Source organism: Suricata suricatta, chromosome 1, assembly GCF_006229205.1.
Source record: "Suricata suricatta isolate VVHF042 chromosome 1, meerkat_22Aug2017_6uvM2_HiC, whole genome shotgun sequence".
NCBI classification, from domain to species: Eukaryota; Metazoa; Chordata; class Mammalia; order Carnivora; family Herpestidae; genus Suricata; species Suricata suricatta.
Genome location: NC_043700.1, coordinates 125,635,322 through 125,647,144, shown reverse-complemented (window position 1 = coordinate 125,647,144; position 11,823 = coordinate 125,635,322). Strand labels below are relative to the sequence as shown.

The following is an 11,823-nucleotide window of genomic DNA, read 5'->3' as shown; positions in this document are numbered from 1 at the left end:
ACAGCAGTGACAGCAAGTCAGACAGCAGCGACAGCAGTGACAGCAGTGACAGCAGCGACAGCAGTGACAGTAGTGACAGCAGCGACAGCAGTGACAGCAGCGATAGTAGTGACAGCAGTGACAGCAAGTCAGACAGCAGTGACAGCAGCGACAGCAGTGACAGTAGTGACAGCAGTGATAGCAGTGATAGCAGTGACAGTAGTGACAGCAGTGATAGCAGTGATAGCAGTGACAGCAGTGATAGCAGTGATAGTAGTGACAGCAGTGATAGTAGTGACAGTAGTGATAGCAGTGACAGTAAATCAGACAGCAGTGACAGCAGCAACAGCAAATCAGATAGTGATAGTAGTGACAGCAGTGACAGCAGTGACAGTGACAGCAGTGACAGCAGCCACAGTGACAGCAGTGACAGCGACAGCAGTGACAGTGACAGCAATGATAGCAGTGACAGCAGTGACAGTGACAGCAAGGATAGTAGTGACAGCAGTGACAGTGCATCTGACAGTAGTGATGAGAGTCACAGCAAGAGCAAGTCTGGTAATGGCAACAATGGAGGTGACAGTGATAGTGACAGTGAAGGCAGTGACAGTAATCACTCAACCAGTGATGATTAGAACAAAATAAAAGCCCACAAGATATTTTTGGGAAAAGTCCAGTGACTAATTTACAGGAAATGAAGATTTGTAAGGAAGGAAAGAAAGAGGAGATATAAACAAAAGATGTAAACATTCACAGAAACAGTGAGAGAAATAGTCAAACCGTCAGATTTGAAACCAAGTCCTCACACCCTCAGGAGAGAATCTGAATGCATGATCTTTCGTATGTGCATGTTAAAACACATTCTGAAAAAATTCTGTTAAAATTATACATCTAAACATAAAAAAGAATTAAAATATTCTTTAATACTTTACATAGAAACCTCAAGTAATCAGGTACATAACTTCAATTTAAATGCCAAGTACTTCAGGAAATACAGCAGGTAAACATCTTAAAATGAACCTGTGGTATTGCTTTAATCTTTCAGTAATTATACATTCTGGATAGATGGTCTGCTTACTGCTGAGTAAAAGATGCTGTTACCATGATATTCAGCTTGGCTACTCATTCATTTGCTTGTTCTAAGGAAGAAATAAACTTGTAATATGAAAAAGAAATGCAGCAACAACGGAACCTATCTGAACCATGGGGATAATCTATGTAATTATTGAATGGAATAATTACAAATCAGAAAAAATTTAAAGAGTGCTAGTCAGAAAATATTTCAGAGACTAGTTTACATAACAATATGATGTATAGTATTACATTACTGCAAAGCACTGGAAATTTAGTATAATGTTCCTAAAACCATTGACAAAATTGATGCAGTGCTTAGAACAGGGTCTTGCCTCCAGTAGTACTCTCCAAATATTAATAAATAAATGATACATAAATGAAGGACTCTTAAGAGCAAGTTCACTTTTTGAACTCTATGTTCAGAGCTCTGTTAAGTGGAATCAGTATTTTTCTACTTCAGTCTCACCAAGTCAAACTTGGCTCACATTTCCCTTTTAAACCCCTACATGTCCAAACTCTCAAATCAGACCCTGATACTCTCTTCTTACTGTTAATGTCTTTAATAAAGCCAACAGTTGCAGGTAGATAATGCTTTGGAAATTACTCTTCTTTGAGAAGCATATATGCAACTATAATCTGAGCATGGATTGTTCTACTTTTGCATGAATGAGGGTAATTCTTAGTTTTGAAGTGAAGCCCAAACCCTAGAACATGATGATTTCAAAGGTATATGCAACTGAAATGTGATATTTAATAGGGGGGAGATAGAATTTTTCATCCAAACTAGGGAATGTTTGAGAGTAAAGGGGGTGCTATCAATAATTACTTGGGGGCAGAAGATGTAAAGAGGTTGTTCAGGGATACTGGAAGACACAGTATGAGATTGTTCAGGGATACTGGGAGATTCAATAAGCATAGCCATAAACTTTTAAGGTATTCTTCAGGATTTAGTACAGATGATTTGTAACTTCGCTCTTTTTCCATTTAGGCAATTATTTTAGATTTATCTAATTCAAAGGTAAAAATATATGCAGTGAAGTTCTGAATGAAACTTCTTTGATGCTTATTTTGACCCAGTCATCAGTTGACAATTAATTTTCTAATATTAGGTATATTTTGTACAGAGTTTCAGTAGGTTTTGTTTCCACCTTCATTCTCCTTTAGTGCAAGAGTTTCTTAGTTGAAATCAATATTATAAGGAATATTGCTGAAGGCTTTAAAAATACAACTATTCATAAACTATTCATACTCATAATACTGTAACATTTCAGGTCCCTACTATATTATAATCATGTAAATTACTCCAAACTTCTTTCCTTAAAATATGCTCTAGATTTTTAAGTACTTTAGGCTTCAACTTTGTTTTTGTCTTTTTTTTAATTTGTAAAGTGTGGCTTCTAGTACCTGGTTCACCTATTTTTAAAGGTTGTTATGAGCATTAGGTCAGGCAATGGATGTGAAACTCTGTAAATTATACAAGATATGTAAATTAAAGAGAATGAATTTTGGTGTTACAATAAACCTCTATTTATGTGACTATTCACAAGGAAAACTCCCTTAATCTTAATGGGTTTACAAGTCCTTACTCCTTACATCACATTTTGAAAATGTGGCTATTCTTAAATTGAAAAAATCACAAGTTTATGTATGAAATAAAAATTTCAAACACTATGAAAAGGTATAAAATTATTAAATCTTCATCATCCCAGATTCCTAGTCCTCTATTTCTCTTCCTTGAGGCAACTGCCATTACTAATAACTTGTGAAACTTTCCAGAAATAGTCTATGTACATATAAACACCTATGATCCCCCTCTCCCCTCTTTTTTTTTTTTTTTTTGAGAGAGAGAGAGAGTGTGTGAGTGGGGAAGATGGGCAGAGGGAGAGAATCTTAAGCAGCCTCAACGCTTAGTCCGATGCTGAGCTCCATCCCACAACCCTGGGATCAGGACCTGAGTTGAAATCAGGAGTCAGCTGCTTACTCACTTGAGCCACCCAGGGGCCCCACATGTGTCCCTTTTAAACACAGAGGGAAGTCTATTACCCACAGTGCCATTGTATTACTCTTTTTACTCTAAGAGTATACCTTGAATATTCATAGCACAGAGATTGACATTTTCCCCCACACTTGTGTTGTATTTCATTTTATGAATGGCCATAGATATGTAATCTGTCCCTTTTTTCCATCACTTTCTAAGCCATTTCTGATACAACAAGAGTCTCTGCGGGTAAATACCCTAGGTTAATAGCTCAGGCTGGATAAACTCCCAACCAGTTCTTATAAAGACTTCACCTTAAGTATATGGGGGATAACAAAAAGATGCTCAGAATCTAGGACTGATGTCAAAAACGGTGAAGGAAGACTATGATCCTGATTTTCTTATATAATATCTATAGTGACCCCTGGATCTTCAAGGCAAAAAATAAGGTGGTCCACTAAAAGGATGTCTCAAGAGGAGATCCTTCATATATAAGAAGTCTGATACTAGAAAACAATATGTTTTGTGTTATTTTCTGGAAGAAGATTAGTAAGCTATCTGCTAATATTGCCCATGGCAGTGGTATTTTTTTTTAATTGCTTTTCATTTAGTAGGTCATGAAATCAATTTAGTGACTCATGCCCTACATTTTGTAAAATGAAAGAATAAAAAGGAAAAATCAAAGGTAGTGTTTAATGAACCCTAACAATATTTGCCTCTCCATGCATACACACACAGTATGTCTAAGAATGCATATACTAAGACATTGTTCTGACTTGCTGTAGTAAAAAAGATTTGAAAGGCATTGGTTTAGAGAAGTATTGTAAAACACTGCTGCTGCTAGTAGTCATTTCACATTCACTTTCTACATTCACTTTTTTCTTTACAAACCTGTGCATTTCTTCCCCACCTGAAGCAGTGGTTTAAATAGAAGTAAAGATACAGGGGTGTGTGTATAGGGGGTGAGAAGGGTGGTGATGGGAGTGGGTTTTCAGATTGATTTGTGCTGCAGTAAAAGAGCCGAGGATACTGTCATCTTTTGAACAAGAGGCTATCATGGAGGTGATGGTGACTTTCACTGAGGATTCAAGGTTTTTATTTGGTGGCATGGGTTGCTCCATTTCTGACTGAAAATGAATGATCTTCAAACTGGCTCTCAGCAGTTGTCTTATCCTGGGACTAAGGATAAGACACTTAACCTAGGAATCCCTTCCGCACCTGCTCATACCACAAATCAGGAAATGTAGTAAGGGTTTTGTTTGCTTAGAAAATATATTTCTTAAAAAAGGTTATAAAAAGATAACCTTTAGAGAGTCATGCCTACTCATATAAATACATTTTAAATGATTAACTGAAAAGGGGTTTCCCAGAAGTCAAAATTGCTTTATGGTTTGTAATGGAAGTTCTGAAAAACTTTGGACCAAAATAGCTAGGAACAATTTTCCTCTCCCTAAAAGGAGCAGGAATAGAATAGTCCAGTCATAGATGAAAATATCATTGTGTTCTCACAGTGGTCCATTCACTGCTGCTTGCAAGCAAATCCTCTAGAGGACGAAACAAGTCAGTAACAAAATGTTCCCAACCTCCTCCCTCTGCGCAGGAACCTTGGGTTCATATGCTAAAAAATAAAAGTTAATTCCTACAGTGCTTCCATGTAGCTCAGAAAAATGGTCTAAAGTGTAAAGATCACAATATGTTGAGCCCTGCGTGTTTTCTGGTCGTTTGCACCATCCCAGCTCTGCTGAAACACGTTAGAGAGGTTTCTCAGAAGGTGCTTCTCTTACTCCCAAGTCCATGATTTTGGACTTTGCCTCTGGTTATACTCTTCTTTTATCTTTTCCTTCTTTTCCTCCCTAGTATTTTTCTCTTCAAAGAGATGAAGTAATTGTGGCAAGGAAATGCTTTGTCCTTTGCAGAATTTAGTTCCTGAGTGTGTCCCTATGTGAGGCCCCAGGCAAACCCCATAGTCAGGGATTGCTAGGCTTGAACTTATATCATGGCCCTTTCCCCTGCTCCCACCTTTCAGTTTCAAATAGCTGGGACTGAGCCCCAACTCCGTAGTACTTCCTCACTTGAACCCACTGAATCTTTCCTTGCTATCTCAACTTCATCTCCTTGTCTTCAGACCAATCTGAACTGGAGGCAGAAGATACTTAGGCTGTAACAGATCAATTTAAGTTAGGCGCTAAAGCATATTTACATCTTGTCACTATTATTCTAATATCCTGATTCCAATAAATAGACTCTTTCATCATCCCTAAATGACAATCTCCTTTAATCTTTCTAACTGGGCTTCTGCATAGCTTTCTTTTCACGTTCTAGTACACTGATTAGAACTGTCCCAGCCCCATCAGCCTAAGATCGCCAGCAAACCTGTTGTCTGATACAATCAGGCTTACTGACCTGACGTGAGGAAGGAGACTGTATATAAGAGCAACCTTCAGTATCTAGGCAAACAAAGAAAAAGAAAGAACTATTATAGGATCTTGGGAAAGGGTGAAATTTAGATGATATTTAAATGAAGCAGTATTTAAGAGGCTCAAAGCAAAGCAGGATTGTGGCTAAGGGACTCATCATTAGGTCTGGACTGTGATGTAGACTCAGGCTCCAGTGTCCTTGGAAAGTGCAGTTAAACTGGATGTGGACTTTTCAGATTCTGTGCCACCCTTGCTCTCTGCCCTTCCCCCGCTCACACTCTGTCTCTGTCTCTCATCAATCAATCATTCAATCAATAAAAAAGTTTTTCTGTTGGGTAGAGAGTTTTATTTTTTTTAAGGCTTCCCATTTATTTTCTTTTATTTTTTTAATAGTTTATTGTCAAATTGGTTTCCATGTAACGCCCAGTGTTCTTCCCCACAAGTGCCCTCCTCCATTACCACCATCCCCCTTCCTCTTTCCCCTCCCCTTTCAGCGGTCGGTTCATTTTCAATACTCAATAGTCTCTCAGGTTTTGCATCCCTCTCTCTCCCCATCTCTCTTTCCTCTTTCCCTCAAGATGGATGTGGACTGCTATGTTCAGAAACCGCTTACATGAACCTCTGCGTCTAGGCCTTAAATTGAGACTGATTCTCGGTGTCCAAGGAGCTCAGGCCCTTTAGGCAAGAGTGTTTTTAAAAAATATTTATTGATAGGGGCGCCTCGGTGGCTCAGTCAGTTAAGTCTGCCTTTGGCTCAGGTCATAATCTTACAGTTCGTGGGTTCAAGCCCCGCGTCAGGCTCTGTGCTGACAGCTCAGAGCCTGGAGCCTGTTTCAGATTCTGTGTCTCCCTCTCTCTCTGACCCTCCCCTGCTCATGCCATCTCTCTCTGTCTCTCAAAAATAAATTTAAAAAAACAGAAAAAAAGGTAAAAAATTGTTTTTATTGATAGATTTTTAAATATCAGAGTCTCTAATAAACTATAATTTTAGGGAATAAAGTTTCTTAGTGATTAAAAAAATAGAAATCATTCAAAGTAGAGGGTTATGTCATTTTTCAGTGTCCTTGAATGTGAGATTTTTTTTTTCTGTTAATTTTTCAGCTGTTATTCCAGTCTGATAAGTGGTAGGTAGATTTCTACTCTTTCAGCCCAAACTAATTATACCTTCTTAGGAGGTATGTTTCTGCTAAAACCGAGACTCTGCTTATCTTGCTAACCTTTTCCCTCGAATCTGGCAGAACTCTCAATGGCGGCCTGTTCTTTAAATATTGCTCACTCTATATCATCACCTTTGAATAAAAAAATGTTTTTAATGTTTTATTTTTTGAGAGAGAGAGAGAGAACGAGAACACAAGTGCAGGAGGGGCAGAGATAAAGAGGAGACATAGAACCTGAAGCAGGCTCCAGGCTCTGAGCTGTCAGCACAGAGCCCAATGTGGGGCTTGAACTCATGAACCCTGAGATCATGACCTGAGCAGATGTTTAACTGACTGAGCCACCCAGGCACCTCTATATCACCACCTTTGGACTTTATATCAATCCTATGATTTCTGCTTTTTTTCCTTGATTACTCTTTGTACCCTGAACACACACTGTTATTTCCTCTTACTTCCAGTGTTTTGCACACAAGTTGCCCAGTTTAAATCCTGCAACATGGCACTTATCCACCGCCATTTCTCACTGCCTCATGGAGAAAGGGAGACCCATATTCTGTCTCCTTTCTGTCTATTCCATTTAGCTATTAGAGGCTAACAATAATTGGTGGTCGAGTTCTAGTAGTTAACAGTTCCTATCTCTAACTGACCTCTTCTGGAGGTCAAATTGTTGTGCACTAACTTTGTAGGTGTTTTCTTCTCAGGAATCTCTCTAACTCTTGGTTTCTGAAGTTTAAGTCTTAATTTTTATGTCTGTCTCCTCACCTTTTTTGGTTTGTCTTAAGAACAGTTGAGCCCGATGTTTATAACTAGTTCTGGCTTTTATCTTTTGGTAAAGTTCAAATTGTCATCAGTCATTATCTGCCAGTTATTAGGATTGAATTTCATCTTCAAGAAAGTAGATAAAGAAATGTAGCAATTTAGTTCAACGAGGGAATTTTATCACAGTCCTCTTTTCCATTCTGACTAGACCCAAGATAAACAAGATAAGAAAACTCCTACAAAAACAATCAGAAAAAAAAATCCATTTTATTCTTCATGGCTCGGCACTTTAGAAAAAGACTGCCATCTTGAAACAAAATGCCTGTTGTAAGTAACCTTACCATAGATGTATCAGATAGGTAAGCAATAGTTCAATTATATTACAGTTGTGAATACATAAATTTCGTCAAATGTCTTCACCCTTACCTCCTTTACTTATCTTCAGAGGAATGTTTGATGGAGAAATGTCCCAATCCAGGATATCTATGGCCAGAGCTTTGGCAACACCATTGACAACTTTTATTTTTTAGAACTTTGAAATAATTTTATCCACTTATAGGTGTTTATAGTATCTACATCAATGCTAATCAAAATGTGGCCAGTGCAGTAGTTACAACCTGTAAACTGTTTTGTTAGAGTTTCGAAGTATAGGATTTGAGAATAAGCATTTAAAACATTTAGAGCAACTTGACATTACCATGAAATCCAAGTGTGATCATTTTTCTAGTAATTTATTTTCATTGTATTTATATAAGCATAAATCCAGGAAACATGCAGGAATGGACACTAAGGATGTGAGATAATAGTAGAAAAACATAAGATTGGATCAGGCTGAAGTTATTGATATGGGCTTACTAAGCAGAGATTCTGCATTTAATATTGCAGTTCAATGAGTTAGAAAGTACTCTAAGAGTCTCGCTTGTTGGCTGATTGAAACATGGACCAAAAGGTGACACACAGTGATTGAATTGGAAATGCCTGACCTCCCTTGATTTGATGTAGAGGAAGGGATTCATAAATTCAGGGAGATTGAAATTTTGGAGTGGATTTGTTATTTAAGATCTACACACCTATACTGGGGGGGGGGTTTAAAAAACATATCTTTCATCAATACTTTGAGAAATAAATTTTTTTAGTGGAGCCCCAGCATCACTGAAAATATCTGATTGCTCTTCTCTATAAGCCAGACCTTAGAAGATAATTAGATCTCTAAAATGGCAGGGGCCAAGTGGTGACACTCGACTGCCAAAGGCAAGGTAGGTATGGTTACTGCATTGGAAAGCAAAGTCAAAATAGCAACTGAAATTGTCTGACTTGTGTAGATGTATGATATTGGCTAGTTAATTATGGTGCTCCTACAAGTGAAATCGATGGTGAGCCTAACACATTCGTTATCTGTATAAGCAGAAAAGTTCTATGTCAAAAGTCTAATTCAAATAATAAAAACAGAGATTTACACTTCCTCAGTCAATTCCCAGACTTGAAATGGTTTACAGATCCAGAACTCCTTGAGGAAGGACCTTAAATACACTACCAGAAACTTATACTGCTGATCCTTCTTATAGCCTTCCCCAAAAAGACCTACAGCATTTTACCTGGGTAACTGTGTATCACTGGGGAAAATAAAGCAATGAGACATTGTGGGGACACTGATTCTAAACTGACACTATGTCTAGGAGACTCAAAATGTCACTGTGGCCCACTAGTCAGAGCAAGGCCAAATGGCAGTCAAGTGAACAATTAGCTCAGGTTCGTGTCTCAGTAGGTCCAGTGGGTCCTCAAATTCATTCTGTGATTATATCCCTATTTGAAAAATGCATAACTGGAGTAAACATACTAACAGATGGCAGAATCCCCACACTGGTTTTCTGACCTATAGCACAAGGGCGTTTATAGTGAGAAAGTCCAGCATTAGAACTGACTCTCCCTAGGGACGCATGGGTGGTTCAGTTGGTTAAGTGTATGACTTCAGCTCTGGTCATGATCTCATAGTTCATGAGTTTGAGCCCTGCGTTGGGCTCCATGCTGACAGCTCAGAGCCTGAAGCCTGCCTCAGATTCTGTGTTTCCCTCTCTCTCTGTCCCTCCCCTGCTCATACTCTGTCTCTGTCTGTCTCTCTCTATCTCAAAAATAAGCATTAAAACAATCTAAAACATTAAAAAAAAACTGACTCTACCTAGGAAAATGGTAAGTCAAAAGTGACACTGCATTCCTGGAGGGTTACAGGGTTAGTGCCACCATCACAGACTTGAAAGATGCAATGGTGTTGATTCCCACCACATCCCCATACAACTATCCTTATTTGGCCTGAGCAAAAGACAGATGGATCTTAGAAAATGATAGTAGGTTACTGTAAACTTAACCATGTAGTGACTCCAACTTTAGCTACTATACCAGATGTGGTTTCATTGCTTGTGCAAATTAACACATCCACTGGTAATTGGTATGCAGTACTGATCTGGCAAATGCCTTTTTCTCCATCTCTGTCCATAAAAACCACCAGAAACAGTTTACCTTAAGCTGGCAAAGTAGTAATACACCTTCACTTTTTACCTTCAGTATACCTATCAACTCTCCAGCCCTGTGTCATAACTTACTTTGCAGGGATTTTGATTGCTTATGCCTTCGGGATGATTTCACATTGGTCTATTACACTGATGTACTAATGAGATTCTGTGGAATGCACCCAGTAAGCAGAAACGACTCTAGATTTACTGGTAATATATTTGCATGTTAGAAAGTGAGAAATAATCTTACTAAAACTCAGGGCCTTTTACTTCTGTGGAATTTCTGGGTATTCAGTAGTATGAGGCATTTTGAGATATTCCTTCTAAGATGAAAGGTAAACTGTTGTATCTGGCACAACTAAGAAAGAGACACAATGTGTAATGGGCCTTTTTGGACTTTGGGGACAACATACTTCTTATTTGGGAGGGGTGTTACTCTTGCCCATTTACTGAGTGATTCAAAATCTGCTTGTTTTGAGTGTGGCTCAAGGGAAGAGAAGGCTCTGCAACAGGTCCAGGCTGCTGTGCAAGATGCTCTGCCACTTGGTTCAAATGATCCAGCAGATCCAATGGTACTTGAAGTATCAATGGCAGATAGGGTTGATTTCTGGAGCCTTTGGGAAACACCTACAGGTGAACTGCATTGTAGGCCTTTAGGATTTTGAAGTGAAGTCCTGACATCATCTGCACATAACTACCTTCCTGTCAAGAAACAGCTCTTGGCCTGCTATTGAGCATTTGTAGAGACTCAACACTTGACCATGGGTTCCTATGAAACCATGTGACATTAGCTTCCTACCATGAACTGGGTGCTACCTGATCCATGAAGCTATGAAGTTAGGCATGTACAGTGATACTTCTTCATCATGAAATAAAAGTGTCATATATATAACTGGCTTGATAGAGTGGTGAAACGGCCTTTTGAAGACTCACTACAATGCCAGCCAGATGGCAATACTTTGGACTGGGGCAAGGTTCCACAGAAAGCTGCATATGCTCTGAATCAGTAGCCAATATATGGTGCTATTTCTACTGTAGGATTCATGAGTCTAGGAATCATGGAAGTAGAAACTGGAGTGGCACCATTCACTATTATCCCTAGTGATCCACTGGCAAAATTTTTGCTTCCTGTTCTTTGAACTAAGATGTTTTAGTTCTAGAGTGAGGAATGCTTCTACCAAAGAGACACAACAATTATTCCACTGAACTGGAAGTTAAAATTCCTGCTTGGCCTCTTGGAGCTTCTCATGCCCTGAAACAACAGGTAAGAAGAGAGTTATGGTGTTGACTGGGTGACTGATCATGATTCCATGGTGAAATGGAGGTAAGGAAGACTATGTCTGGAATACAGGAGATCTGTTAGGATGCCTCTTAGTATTACCATGCCCTGTGATTAAGGTCAGTGGAAAACTGAACTACCCCATCAAGACAAACTACAAAAGACAAGTATTAGATCATTCTCTGACAGATCTTGCTTAGCATAATGTGCTCCAAGCCTATCTATAGTCTCAAAAATGGGAAGATAGCTTCCTTCCTCATGGCTGAATAATGGTTCATTGTGTATACAGAATCTTTTTCACAGCTTTTTTATCCATTCATTCATGATGGGCATTAGGGTTGTTTACACATCTTAGCTATTATGAATAATGCTGTGATAAACACAGAAGTACATATATCTTCTCAAAATCCTCATTTGAATTTCTCTGGGTATATACCCAGAAGAGGAACTGGTAGGTAGTATAGTAGGTCTATTTTTAGTTTTTTGAGGAATCTCCATATTGTTTCCCATAGTGGTTGGACAAACTTACATTCCCACTAACAACTCACTTTTCACCACACTCTGGCCAGCACCTGTTGTCTCTTATTAGATGGTGAGGGTTTTCACACATTTCTATAATGACTGCCACTAGTCTGTCCGTGACAATAAGATGCATCCTGAAAGACTTACTTTC

General features: G+C 38.7%; 1 protein-coding gene across 1 annotated transcript in view; it reads left to right on the top strand.

Annotated features, from left to right (window-relative positions):
• Window positions 1–614, top strand: part of DSPP (dentin sialophosphoprotein) — a 4,828-nt gene extending 4,214 nt beyond the window's left edge. The window contains exon 5 of the mRNA XM_029951578.1: window positions 1–614. Within this exon, the coding sequence (XP_029807438.1) occupies window positions 1–614 (614 nt within the window).
• The last annotated feature ends 11,209 nt before the right edge of the window (window positions 615–11,823 follow it).